At 40.7% G+C, this 15,199-nt stretch overlaps 1 protein-coding gene across 2 annotated transcripts in view; it reads right to left on the reverse strand.

Moving 5' to 3' along the window:
* The window catches only part of RANBP3L (RAN binding protein 3 like), a 31,176-nt gene extending 19,427 nt beyond the window's left edge, over positions 1-11,749 (reverse strand). For both annotated transcript variants that reach the window (XM_069001807.1, XM_069001806.1), the window contains exons 1-4: positions 11,319-11,749; positions 1,623-1,681; positions 1,331-1,367; positions 661-738 (exon numbers count right to left, since the gene is read on the reverse strand). In XM_069001807.1, the coding sequence (XP_068857908.1) occupies positions 661-738; positions 1,331-1,367; positions 1,623-1,681; positions 11,319-11,571 (427 nt within the window). In that variant the 5' untranslated portion in view covers positions 11,572-11,749. The remainder of the gene's footprint in view (positions 1-660; positions 739-1,330; positions 1,368-1,622; positions 1,682-11,318) is intronic.
* Between the last annotated feature and the right edge of the window lie 3,450 nt (positions 11,750-15,199).

Here is a 15,199-nt window from a genome sequence, read left to right on the forward strand (position 1 = left end):
CTATCCCAGTATAACTTTCAGAGTAAACCAAACCTAGTTTATCTTATATCCTCTTAGGTACATTCAGATGTGTCACAGGACTACATTAAAAAAAATACACTGGACACATATTAATGCCTCAATTCAGAAGTACCTTTCTGGTACCATCCACATGTTAAATAAATATTGTGAAAAACAGATCAGTCCTTCTGCACAGTAGCCTCAGTGATTTGTGTTCATTTCCCATGGAAGCAATACACAGTCTTTGATGGGCCTTCCCAGTCAGCTCTTGGCTGGATAGAAGGGGGAGCCCTTCTGGAAACTGCTTTACATTTTAAAGGATTGCCCAGGGGACACTGATCTCTTCAAAAAGCCAGAGAATATAATTCCTTTCCACCCCTCATCCTCCCTTGACTGTGAGAGCAATTCAAGAAAATGATATGAAATTTATAGATTTTTCACTATATGTAATATTATGTAAGTATGGAAAAAATAATATATTTTTAATTAAAAAGGTATTTACTGGAAATTACCAGCAAGTATCAATGTTTAAGTTTTCATGACTTGCAGCATGCCTACAATGCAGAAACACTTTTTAGACAGGAGAATTCATTCTTTCCTTCACCAGATGAGAATACAGAACTACAACAATTAAAACATGACTAGAGCTAAATGTCATACCAGTGTTAGACTGAGAGTCAGACTTCTGCAAAGTCAAAGATGATGATCTTGCACGTTTTCTAGAGCAACTCATGAAATCTAGAGAAAAGAAAATATGATGTTATGCAGGGACAGGTTGGCAGGTGGCATCAGCACGATGTTATGATACAGAATTAAGATCTGAACACAATAAATTCCAGGAGTGACTTACAGAACAGCTTTAAGGCGGTACCTAAGAGCAAGAGGGCTTTGGAATCTCAGTCAACACCTGTCACAAAGCCCTGGGGAGTCATCTTTATTTCTACCAAGTTCAGGGAACCTAAAGCAAGCACTTAAAATCAGTTCATAGCCCACGGGCTCAGAAAACATTAAGAATGAGGAGCTACATTATAACATTGCCTGAGCAAATAGAAAAAGGCAGTTATGAGTTCATACAGCTGGTGAATATGCTTGGGCAATTTTCAGAGCTTCTGGAGTTTGTCTTTCTGGTAAAGGTAGAAGAACTCTTGAGGTAAGACAGGGACATATATATTAGGACAGAGTAGGTGGCTCTGCAGTCCACAAAATCTTAGTCTGGTAACTGAGATTTGCCCCTGCTCATAGAACGAGTCCAAACACCGTTTCCACAGGCAACAGGCAGACCTATGAATAACCCAGTTATATTATGCTGTTTCAGGGAGGTGGTCATTACCATTTTCAGCTTTGCAAACTGGGTCTTCTGCAGGCCGCTGGAAAAAAAATAAGCATGGAAAGGTCAAGGAAAATAGAAGAGTCATTTTCTAGTCAGAGACACGAAGTATAAAATCCAGCATATATGCATTGTCTTGCTTCTGTTTTCTATTCTTCCTTGCTTTATTTTGAGACCACTTATTACAAGTCTTAACTGGGGCTAAGATCTTATACTGCTAAGATAACTGTGTATAGAATCTCTATTTCTCAGCACTTTTTATCAATAATGAAAAAGGAAAAAAAAGGCTTTTTACCTTCAAAGAGTGGTCTTTCTTTTCAAAAACAAATGTTGGCTGGGCAAGCACTGATTTCTCTGGAAAGAGAAGAGATAATTTTTAATAACAATTCTGTAATAGTATTTCTCAATCAGAGCTTTGAAAATGCCATGCAATAACAAACAGGAATTTATCCTTTTGTTACAAAGGAAGAAAATATACAGATGCAGTGATGTACAGCACAGTACATTAAAAAAAAAAAAAACAACCTATAATCCTCAAATGTGAGTGTGAGTTTTGCCTAACTAGATGCCATGGGATTTGGCCTCACATTTTTAATACTTCTTTTGGTAAAAAAAAAAAAAAAAAAGTTCTTTTAGCCGTTACAAAAAACATCTGCCATCCTTTAAGAACAAGGGTGAATTGCATCTTTGGGTAGCAGAAAAGAGCATGCATGTGAAATATAAAATATCCCTAAAGGAAGGAAAACAAGGGAATGTGTTACACTTGGCCTTTCAGCTACATTCACACATTTTGCTCTTTAAGCTTCAGGTAGGTGGATGTCTAGTGTCAGCTTTAATGTGTGAGTATGATAAATAAACATACAGAGCTCTACAGAGCAAATTCTATTCTCAGCATACCTCTGCATCTCTTAGGCATTACTAAAAATATCTTGGATCTATGCTCTTTTCTTCTACGAAACATTTTTCTGCATACATTTGCCTCACATCAGATTTCATACTGATTTAAGGTTCACTCCTTCTGCAAGTCATACAACTTCTTCAGGCTGTTTACTTTGTTAGGCTTGTGACCTTCACAGCCTGTGCAACTCTAATGGACTAAATTTGGTTGTCAGCGTACAAGAAAAAGCTGTTTTCACCAGCACCACTGATTAATGGCACATTTATTATACTAATTAATGGCACAATTAATGAGCAAAGAAGCAGACACAAATAGATCTTTTTTTAAAGACCACTCCATACAGGATTCATCTCACACTAGCTTGATACATCTTTCATGTGCAGTAAATAGAAACAATCAGCTTCTGACCATGAGAATATTTTAGCTGTGTACTTTAGATGATAAATGGAAAGCTAAATGCATGTATTTCTCTCCATGGCTCATAAGTACAGAGTACAGACTAGGTGACTGCTGAGTTATTTGACTGGCCTCTAGCCAGAGAAATCTCACACTTGATGCCTTGTTGGCTGACATTTGACAGAATATTTATCACATACACAACATTTTTGTAACACTCTTTTCCTCTGTTACCCCTTCAACAAAAACATCCAAGTGAAAATATGTGGCTAGATATTTTTATCTAGAATTGCACGCCTATCTGTGACCAAACAACTCAAGCTTTGGTATCAATTACTTAAAGGTTTAATAAAGCAAACATCAGCCCATCATGGAGGAGTTAAGATTACTACACAAAAATGTATTCAACTATCAAGGAAAAAGTAAACATTGTTAAAATAAATGCTTCATGTATGCAAACAGGGACAAGGAGCATGAAACCATTACTCAAACTCAGGGATATACAGAAACAGGAGTAGTAACTGTACAGTTTTGCTGTTGTTAAAGTTAATTTTATATTTACTTGGGCATTATGTGTGTGCAAAGGACAAGATTTAGCAAATCTAGCATGCTTTGCTGTGAAAGCCTAGTTCTTCCTTAATAGAAAAAGCAGAAAAAAGTTCACATTGTTCCATTGCAGAAAAGACAACTCTCTGTCATTCAAAGTTGAAGAAAAATTCCATAAACTGGTTGCAGCTAGGGGCTCAGTGGCATGGCATGAGATGGAGCAATTCCACTTCTATTCACTAGAGGGAAGTGGCACACATTAACAATAGTATTTCACTTAAATACAATTTTTTTAAGAAAATAGGCTTTTTTCTGTTCCCTTAAACTGGCATTCTTATTGAATTAAGGAAAAATACAAAAAGTAAAGAGTGACTGTAGAAACCTTCATATTCCCAGTAATCCTCAAGCTCAGAAGCTTGCAGTATTTTTAAAGGTACATTTTCTACTCCAAAGAACAGAATTAGCAAAGGGTGAACTGCTGCAAAAAAGGAACTGGCTTTCTATCAGAGTTAACTTTTGTGAGAGCTAGGGGATTTGAAGGAATTAAAAATGCTCACTACGTCTGAAACAGCAAGAAGATTCCAATAATATCTTAAAACCCAGAAGTTCCTGAAGAAAAAACCATAACTGGTTGATTACCAACAGAAACACATGAAGCTACATAATGGTACCCCTCAAAGAAAAATACGCATATATTAATATTGCAGTAAATATAAAGAATATATCCCACCTACTGGTCTTGAGCCAAAGAGCTGCCTGTAGATTTAGTCAGAGTTTGCTGAGGTTGCCACAGTTATTTATAGTTTTTACAGTTCTGTAATGCTTCTACTCAAATCAAGAAAACCTTTTTGTAATTCCTGAAGGGTACTCCACAAAGCTCATCAGTAAGATCTCCACTCCTCAATCAGCCTATTCATAACAGGGTTTTAAAAATATATTTGTGTTAACTATGTATGTATCTATTACAGCTGGTGATGGGGTCCGAGGCTGTGACCCAGGGAGAGGTGACCGGTCCAGGGAGATGGTCCCAAAAGGAATCGCCTTGCCGAGGCCCGGTGTCTTCCCTCAGCTGCTGGCAGGAGGGCCCTTGCACAGGCTGTCAGCTCTTTAGTGATTATCAGCTTGTGATTCCAGCTCAGCTCTGCAGGGCAGCCTCCAGGCCAAACCAGACCAGAGAGAGACGAGAGGCTCGTGTGGCTGGTTCCGCACGAAGGCAGCTTTATTGTTGGTCCCCTCTGGCAAAGGGGGGAGACAGTGACGGGCTCTTCTCTCTGCACAGGGGCCAACTGGTCTTGCCTTTGTAGGGATACAGGGGATCAGCAAGGGGACCAATGGATTACAGAGGGTCTGGGACAGACCAATGGGTTACAGAATGATCTGCATAGTGTCTTCCAAAGGATTGTGGGTCGACCTTTCCTTGGCATGATCCAAGAAGTGGTTGCCTTTCCAGGGAGTCCTGCTGGGCGATTGCGAAATCTCTTGTCTCAGCAGAGATCCCTCCAGGGCAAGGGCTGGGCATACCCCACATGTATCCTAAGCATAAATTTCCTTTTACATTTTCAGCTTCTCAGATATTCAGGCACAAAATATCTGCAGCTGATGCCCACATAAAAAGACACCCAGAACTTATTGTGGATGTAACACAAGGCAATCAAGGAGTTACCACAGTCATGTTGACGTGATGACTTTAACACTGGTCAGTACCTCTGCATCTCTCCCCTGCATTATCTGCACGATGTCTGCCACTGCCAGGGTGGCTGTTCTGGGCAAAAGAGAAGTGCTCCTGCACCCTCTGCTCCAAGCAGCACTGGGGGCACCCAGCCACACAGTGCTGGACTCTGTCCCAGGAACAGGCAGCAGCAGCCAAGAGGAATGGCAGATGCAGACAGAGGAACAGGAGCAGGTGGGCCGGAGCCATTCCCCCTTATCATCACTACCAGGACACAGACAGACACGGGCTGGCTAGTGCCTGGTTCAGACTGGGCCACTCCAGTCCTCAGCAGCTTGGCACTTGTGGATAAAAGAGTTTGTTGGAAAAGTTACCAGAAAATAATGCCAAATGAGCTGCCTCTGGCTGCAGGGACTGGAATAATCCACCAGCCTCAGCCAAGAGTCCAGACACAGAACCTGTCTGTCTGCCCATGAATAATCACCACAGATTGGGCTCTCTTTTCCTTGCTACAGTTCCCCTGAAGCTGTTGAATTAGAAATGTGTTGGCTTAATGTTCGCTATATTCAAAGATCAAAACAGGCCCTTGCCTGGAAGATGCATTAGGAACATCCACCTCCTTTGCCTGAGATCTCACCTGGAAGGTCTCCTGGCTCCAGCCTCCTGTCCTGCACAGAAGCACTATCAAATGTAGTCATCCCTCAGGTACCTGACATGGAAGGCACCCAGGTTGGTGCCTGCACACAGGATGGAGACTGCATTCTATTTGAAAGAGCATTTTGGGAAAAGTAACTGCTGGCTCATGCCTTGGAAGCACTAGCCAGGATAACATAAAAGAAATAACGTAAAACTGGTTTTTTTTGTATGTTTTTTTTATTTGCTAGTATCCCAAAAGCCAGCATTATCCATGAGATGTAATGGTCCCTCTGTCTTTGCTGTGACGTGCCACTCTTCACTTCCACTGCTATTGCTTTTTCTAAAGCTATTGAGACTTTACAAAATACATACATTAAAAAATAAGTGGGACACTAATGGTTTGGAAAATTTTAGAGTTATTATTACTATTTTTCCATCTTGCCCTAAAGACACATAAATGATCCTTAACCTTTGAGGGCTAAGGACACAGTGGAGAGAATATAAGCCCATATCTGTTTCTACTTTTCAGGCAATCCTATGCCTGAAATCATGTTAAAAGTGGTGACAGTATTGTGTCTCTATTCCTCTCAAAGAGATGCCAAAAAACCCACTCAGATCTTTCAGAAAGCAAGATAGAAATTGTGGTCTCAATAAAAGTTTTTTATTTCTGATGTTGAAATAGATAATTTTTATATTTTCAATTTAAAAAAAAAATAAATCTGTTGCATCTTCACCATTACCAAACTGGCCAGAAGTCTGAAAATGCTTTAATTCACAGCCATAGCAAAAACTTTCACATTTTTTTATACAAAGACAGACCAGCTGCTGGGCAAGGCTGAGCCCACCAGCAACAGTGGCAGCATCTCTGGGATAATGGATTTAAGAAAGGGAAAAAATACTGCACAAGGGCAATTGCAGCTGTGAGAGAGGAGTGAGAATGTGAGAGAGGAACATCTCTGCAGACACCAAGGTCAGTGAAGGAGAGAAAGAAGGTGAATGGTGAGGCAGCTGTGCCCCTGTAGCCCTTGGAAGTTTATGATGGAACAGAGATTCACCTGCAGCCCCTGAAGGACCCCACACTGGAGCAGGGGGATGCACGAAGGAGGCTGTGACCCCATGGGAAGCCTGTGCTGGAGCAGGCTCCTGACAGGACCTGTGGCCCATGGAGGGAAGAGCCCACACTGGAGCAGGTTTGCTGGCAGGACTTGTGAGCCCATTGGGGACCCACACTGGATGATTAATGGAGAACAACGGACTGTGGTAGGACCTCAAGTTGTAGAAGTTCATAGAGGACTGTCTTCCATGGGAGAGACCCCACACTGGAGCAGGGGAAGAGTCTGAGGAGGAAGGAGTGGCAGAGACAACGTGTGATGAACTGACCACAACCCATTCCCCATGCCCCTGCTCTGCTCAGCAAGAGCACATAGAGAAAGGAGGGAGTGCAGTTAAGGCTGTGAAGAAGGGAGAAGTGGGTGGGAAGAGGGTTTTTTTTTAAGATTTAGGTTTAGTTCTCACTACCATATTCTAATTTGATTGGTATTAAACTAAACTGATTTCCCCAAGTCGAGTCTGTTTTGTCTGTGATGGTAATCACTGAGTGTTCTCTCCATGTCCTTATTTCAACCCATGAGCTTTCCATAATTTTCTCTCCCCTGTCCAGCTGAGGAGGGAAGTGAATGAGTGGTTTTGGTGGGCACCTAGAAAGCAGCCAGGGTCAACATACCACATTAAATAAACAAAACAAAACAAACAAGCAAAAAAGAAAAAAACCTGCACAAAACCAAAACCAAACAGAAACACCCATCTTAATCAGAAATAATTTTTCTCAAATAGAACATGATACTTGAAAATTGGATGATATCCAAATAATGTCACTGACTTACAAAACCTTTAACTACATCCAGCTTTCCTTCACAACATCCTAGGAAGTGCTACACAACACATGAAGACTACATGAAAATTTATAATCAGCTTAGAATTTTATCCTATCAAACAATGAAGCTATGACATAGAATTATCAAGTCTCTGTGCTCTAATATGCTATAGCATATTTTGGCAGCTTTGCATGTTACTGCTATAATTTTTAAAACAGAAGCAGAAACACTGCTGTATTTTGATGTTACAGCTTAGATTGCTGGTTCCCACAGAACTCTAACCAAAGTTAATCAATAATAACAAATCCTTGCATATACAACTGCCATTTTGATTGCTGCACATCTAAATTAGCTCAATGAAAACATGTAATTTGGGAAGATGTTGAGAAGAAAAGTAGATTTAATGTAACTTTGGTTGCTACATCCCCAGAATTAGTTTTATATCACTAAAATAGTAAAAAAAAAAAACACAAGGGAAAGCTTTGACTAATGAATGTAGAGCTGTTACTCGAAAAACCTCTAAGACAAAATCTGTGGTACTTTTGGCAGTATATATGAAGAAAAAGAAAGCAACAATGGACTAGCATTTAAGTAGGAGACATGGATTGAGAAAACCATTGATAAAAGAAATTAATAAAAGAAATTATTTGCACTACGCTAGGTGATGATGTGTAAATTAGTGGCCTCAAGGAGCACCGGAGTTAAACTATGGAATACTAAGACCAATTTTTGTCCAAAATGCTGCAAAAACATAGAAAACTACCAACTACTTTGCAAAACTGCAAGAGGCAGAAGAGAAATACATATAGTGAAAACAAGAAATAAGATAAATTAACAAAATACTTTGCTCTCTAAGCTTGGACTCATGTTTAAATATTGTTTCTGGCTTTTGATACGAAAAGACATCTGTCAGTATTTCCAGTGATAGACCATTTTGATCTAAAGAGGTGGAAAATAACAAAAACCTTCTGGCTAAGAACAGGAATTGCCAAACCTGCAACAAAACCACAGTTTCTATTTAAAAAATACTCACTGAACTTCACAACATAAAATAGAGTCAGTTCACAGCCAAGAGAGAGTGCCACAATGCTGCCAGCCAACATCTTGGGTCCCTCAGTGACCTGACTACATAAGCCAGGCTTTCCTCTGCCAAAACTTAAATATGACAGATAAGATGAGCCAAAATGTGGATGTCCTACAACAGTACTTCATGCAACCAACCTAATAAAATGCACCAACTTAAAAGAATTTTGGGAAAGGGTTTATAAGATTTCATGTTGCTGATCCTGAGTAACAGGTGTGTTTCTGAAAGCACTGGGCAGCTGAGTGTTCTGGTGGAATTCCCATACACAGCTGCTCAGCACCTTTGAAAACCAGGTCACTAATTAAAGCTCTAAATATGAACCTGGAAACCTACTTTCAGATTCTCATTTATTACCCTCCATACTTTTGATCAGTTTTAATGCCAAGACTGGGGATTTTCCAAGGAAAGTTACTTTTTCTCTTTTTTTGCTAAGACATTGAAATGTAAGATTGATTCATTCATTTGCATCTAATTATATGTACATAACGCATTTTATTTAATCTGTAAACACTCAAAACAAAATGAGAAAATAAAATAGGGTCATAAATCAAATGAAGTTCTAATCTGGTCAAATCTCCAATGTTAACCAGAAGAGTTTTCCATACACAAAGCTACCAGAGATGCATGTTGCTACACAGCAACATGCACATCCAGTGTCTTAGTTGTAATTCCAAACGTGAATGCTAATGGATTTTTTTCTTTTATAATACTCTTCTAAATGTCAGTGAATCAATAAATTTGCAACAATTTCCCACAAATTCTGATTTTCCAAATATGTTCAATAGAAATTTTTCTAATAGTTGGTCCAAAACCATGCTGAAGTGTTTTATGTGAAAAAATACTTCAACCTATTGAGATGAAATCTTTGACAAAGTTTTTATTATTTGAAAAAAAAGAAACCACCCATTGTTGTGAATTTTACTGATATTTGGCCACTTGCTGCAGAAGTGACTGTGGCTCACGAAGAGACTGCTGGACACAGCACTGTGTGCTGTATAAACACCCTGTACTAAACATGAAGTGCACATCACTTATCTTGGGTTCAGACAGCGTCCTGTAAACACCGTTTGGGGAACCAATAAATAATTTCACACCTCCTTGTTTGGATCAGCAGAGAGTACATCATCAAAGAAGGGAGTTTCTGTTTCATTGCACTCAGAAAGAAAAAAGTCATCTAATTGACTATTGCAAAATAAAATTTCTGAAGAATTTTTCCTAGGACAGCTTTACCACATTGTTGGGACTCCAATACTGTACACTCTTTGTTATACAAATAGTTCATAACCCACATAAATAATTTCCCTATCATCAGTGACACCAGTTATGAGACCAATGATTCTTCATGCGGGCACAGTCCTGCATAATCAGACTCTTAACATTTTAAGACATGTTCACCCTCTCTTAAGTCACTCTTCTCAATGCTACAGATTCTAAACACAGATAGGGATCAGGGTGGAATGGGTTCTTCTATCCAAAAAATTCCATCTAATACTCCTAGCTCCCACTGTGGTTTATAGCATGCCACATAAGATATGAGATTTAAAATTTAACATCTCTTCAGCCATGGCAACTCAGCTGACAGCCTGTGGAAGTGCATATAAATACAGCATATGACACACTCACTCACCTCTGTAGAGCACAGTCCTCATCTTTATATGGGCAAAACATAAACAGGCTTTAAAATAGCAATAAAAATCACCCTATCTCAGAAATACTATACCATAATTTCTGAGAGAAATGTAACTCAGTTGGCTTTATTTCAAAGATTAGAGTGAAGAAAAATACTTTTGAGAGTTTCATCACTGGAGTGTAATAGAAGTGATACAATACCAGAAGTAACTGTGTCACTAGACCAGCAGGACTGTGACAAAAAGTATAACCAAAAAATCATTTTAGAAATACTGAAACTTCTGACTAAGAAGTCTTATCTGTTGTAAAAGCCTGTAAAATACCCTATGCAAGGGCAATAAAATTCATAGGCATAAAAAATGTTATTCTTTTCAGGGCGTTGTACCATATTTAAATTTCATAAATCCCTATGAGGTAGCACAGAAGTAACCCTCAGGGACTTTGTGCGGGAATTGAACTATACAAACATTAAGGTCATGATCCAACAACACTCACACACCCTTAAATTTCAGTGACTAAATTGGACTGTGTGCTCAATATTAACCACAAACTGAAAGGCTGGTCACCGATAAACTGGCCCAACTGCTCTAAAGTGTATGTCATAATATCAGGCTTAGACCTTGACAGTGCACATTTCCTCTAGGCAATCTGGGTTCATTCATCAACCCCTGTGGTAAAAAATGGCTGGTGATATCATCTGCAAAAGATCCTTAATGTTAGCGCTTGTTTCGTTATGCATCCTCATCAGTTTTTAATTATACTGATAAATCACTCCTAATTCATGGCTCACCTCACTACCTCAATAAGGGATTTTGCTGTCCACCTATGTAGTCAGGCATCTGTCTGAGGAGCTAGAGCAGGACAGTTTTGCTCTCAAGGTGCAGGGCACAGCAGGGCACGAATGTCCTGGAAAACGAGTGTTGCTTCCAGGTATGGGCAGGAATGCAAGTGCTATTCCCACCCATTGCCAGGCCCAGCATTTAGGAAGGCAGCAGAAAGCTCAAATGGCAGGGGAGTTAACACTGTCAGAAACATAGAGAGACCACAAAGACACATCTGATAGTATCCTTTCCTCAAGTGAAATACAAATTAGAGATTTCCGACAGATTACCAGTAAAAACGATGCAATAAAAATGCACAGCCAGCCAAGCTCTTGTTCTGCATTATGCACAACACTGTTACCAACAAGGCACATCCTTTGTGTTTATCCCATTCCTCAGAAAAGAGACATGCAAAAGATAATAGCTAACAAAACCTACCTGTAAAGCATTCCTCCTTGGGATCTAACATGCTGTCACGGGAGACTCGGCAGGGCCTGAGCATGGTCTCTTCTTGCAGGTGAGCAGCTTGGTGCATAGGCCAGGGACCACAGGGCCAGTCTCTTCTTTTGGGGAGGTCGGGCACCTTCGCGCCCTGCCGGGGTCTGACTGAGAGTTCACAGTCAGCACAGGAGCATCGCGTGCCTGCACAGAAAACATTCCCTTTGCAAGCAGGAATTGGCTCGTTTCTCATTATGAGGTCAGCCTAAGTACCCTTTTATATACATCTATCTCTCTATAGATGTGATCATATATGTTATATACGCCGTAGCTGGGTCTAGAAACCTGCCACCCTTCGAGCCAGCCAGCGAGGCCCCGGGACGCGCGTTCCGGGCGGCGCTTCCCGCAGCGAGGCAGGGATGGAGCGGCGGCGGCGGGGACAGCTCGGGGATGGGGCCCGGGGCCGGCTCCTCGCCCGAGGGGCGGGCCATGGGAGGGGACATGGAAAGCCGGGCACGGGAACGTGGGGGGGAGAGAGGGCGGGCTGCGAGCTGGGCGAGTGGCGCTTGCTGGGGGCTGCTCCGTCACCGGTGGGCTCCTGTGCCCGCTATGGGGGTTTTTTTTGGCTTTTTGTTTTCAAAAAGAAGCTGAAATATCACGCAAGGCAGCCGAGCACTATGATTGTTTCCAGGCTGACGTGAACCAAGTGCAGCGTCTGCACAAATAGGTGTTTCGATCCCTCCTGCCAGACGCGCTGTGCTGCAAGTTCTAAAGCTTCGCCCGTGCCTCCTGCTGTTCTCTTAAATGGCAACAGCCCCAAATTCTTCAAGTGTAAGCGATTTCAGGTCATTATATATTGCTGGCCTGGTGTCAAACTGCCTGTTATCATAACAGTTCAAGACAAAAAGGCAGGAATTTGCTGTAAGTTCATCAAAATCATATGTCTAGTCTAATCTAGTATCTTCGCACAGCCAATATCAGATGTTTCAGAGAAAAAAGATGCAAGAAGTCCAAGAGCACACAGATGCTCAGTGACTTTCCCTCATTAGAGCCCCAGTGTGTGTTGGCATAATTTCTGAAGTGTACCATTTAACTCTTCTGCAGTAGAATCAGAGAAACTTTTAGACTGGAAAAGACATCTAAGATCAAAGTCCAGTCCTTAACTCAGCACTGCCATGTCCCCCACTAAACCCACTACCCCAAGTACCACATCTATACATCTTTTAAACATCTTCAGGCATGGTGACTCCACCACGTCCTTCAGCAGCCTTTTCCAGTGCCTGACAACCCTTTTGGTGAAGGAATTTTCCTTAATATACAATCTAAATCTCTCCTGGACCAACTTGAGGCCATTTCCTCTTGTCTTTTTGCTTGTTACCTGGAAGAAGAGGCCGAGCTCCACCTAGCTACAATCTCCTTCTCTGGACATGCTCCAGCACCTCATTGTCTTGTAGTGAGAGTTCCAAAACTGAACATAGCATTTGGGGTGCAGAACCCTCAGCCTTAACTGTTAGAACTTGGTATTTTTGTGACCTCCAATTGTATATGCCACCTCTGTATAAACCTTAATATGTCCTTGATTTGAGGTGTGCACTTTGTCATCATGTTCCACAGTCACAGTATTGCATGAAGTTTGCAATTTTTGTTTTGCAAGTTTTCAATTTAAGTTGAATACTGCCTTGTTGCTATTACATGCCAACAGTCCTATTCTAGCTTCTGAACAATATTTCATTGTTTTATACTTTTGTCATATATTCTAGTCATCTTCTGAAATCACTGTTCAAAACTTTTCAGTCATTATTCCTTTTGAATTCACAAACACCCTGCTCCAGAAGGAGGTGGCCCATGTTGCAGGAAAGTTAATGGCACAGAGCTATGTCTAATTTCTCCAGTGAAACCAGCTGCACTGTCTGACAACAGATATAGACATTTGAAATTAACCCCTTTAACTTCCTATGACAGTCTTTTATAGAGTGATGGGGGATCAATAGATATGCATAATAACAGCTGCTGGAGAAAGATAAAGTATTCTGTGGAAAAATCACATTATTCTGTCCTGTTCTCGGCCTCAGCATCCCTTGCTAGCCCCTGCTCAAGAGAGGATCCTGTGGTGCAATTCAGCATCACCATTCTTATATCCTTGTCTTAATACTATATTCGTTTTCCTTGTCAACTTCTTTAAATAATAAAATATTTAATTTAATTAAATATGAATTTAAATATCAGTTAAATTTAATTTAATACACTGTGACAGACAAGTAAGTGCACATCATCTGAAACTGTAAACTAGAAGTAAAACAAAGGCAAAATAATATGAAAATCACAAAACACACATACCTACTATTTTGACATTTCAACTATGAATATGGAAATTAACCAACAGTTAACTTCTCCATAAGTAGTTTTTCCATTACATTATGATGAAATTAATTTTGGATTAAGAGAGAGAAAAGTAAAAAGCAGAGTAGTTATCTGGATCTACTCTTGGCTAGGTCACAAGATAAATTCTTTATTAGTTCAAGCTCCAAATGGTGCAAGGTTCTTTGATAGGCAAAGTAACTATGAACCCTAGATCAAAGTCATTATAATTTAATTATGAGTCTAACACTTTTGTGAGCACTCAATTATAATAAAACCAAGCATTTGCAACTAGTGTTCCGACAAAATCCTGAAAATGCCTGCATGTGTCCTGCTGTCATTGACATCTCTGGCACTCTTCCCTGCAGACCTGTTTCTGTCAACAGAACCTCCAAGGACAGCACAGGTTTTGGGAATGCCAGCATGATGCACTCACATTACTCCTATTTATCCAAAAATAACATCTGAGAATTCCTTATTCAACATGAATAAAGCAAGCACAATACATTCATTTTAATTTACAGATACATTAATCACTCAACCAAACCCTTGAGGTGAGCATTCTCCACTTATTAAAATTTTAGAAGGGAATATAATTCATATCAAACTTGATAACAGTGCTGTTGTAGTTTAACCCCAGCCAACAACCAGGCCCCAAGCAGCCTCTCACTCTGTCCCCCATTCCCCAGGATCAGGGAGAGAATTGGAATGGTAAAAGCTACAAAACTCATGGGTTGAGATAAAGAGAGTATAATAGGGAAAGCAAAAGCAAAGCAAAACAAGGAATTAAGTCACCACTTCCCATGGGCAGGCAGCTGTTCAGCCATCTGCAGAAGAGCAGGGTCCCATCAAATGTAACAATGACTTGGTAAAACAAACCCCATCACTCCAAATAATCCCCCCCTCTTCTTCTTCCCCACACTTTATATCCTGAGTATGATGTCATATGGTCTGGAATATCTCTTTGGTCAATTTGGGTCACCTGTCCATTTTTTGTCTCCTCCCAACCTCCCAGGCCCTCCCAGCTTCCCTGCCAGCATTGCAGTACAAAAGCAGAAAAGGCCTTGGCTCTGTGTAAGCTCTGATCAGCAATAACAAAAACATCTCTATATTATCAGCCCTGTGTTCAGCACAAATCCAAAACATAGCCCTGTACTAGCCACTGTGAACAAAATTAACTGTACCCCAGCTGAAACCAGCACAAGTGCACTCACCTCCTGCATCCAGGGCATTGATGAATACATTGAACAGAACTGACCCCACACTTGGGCTCTGAGGAGCACCACTGCTAAATGGTCACCTGTCAGTGTAGTCTCATTTGAGCCCTACCATCCAGCCTGTTCTTCACTTGGCACACCATGAACCTGCTCATCCCACTGCTGGACAGCTCGCCCAGTAGGATGCTGTGAAGGACAGTATCCAAAGCCTTACTAAAACCCAGAAAAACTACATCCACTGCCTTCCCTCCACCCACTACACAGGTGAACTTCCTGTAGAAAGATACCAAATTAAATGACCATAAA

The sequence above is a fragment of the Aphelocoma coerulescens genome (assembly GCF_041296385.1).
Source record: "Aphelocoma coerulescens isolate FSJ_1873_10779 chromosome Z unlocalized genomic scaffold, UR_Acoe_1.0 ChrZ, whole genome shotgun sequence".
Taxonomy (NCBI): Eukaryota; Metazoa; Chordata; class Aves; order Passeriformes; family Corvidae; genus Aphelocoma; species Aphelocoma coerulescens.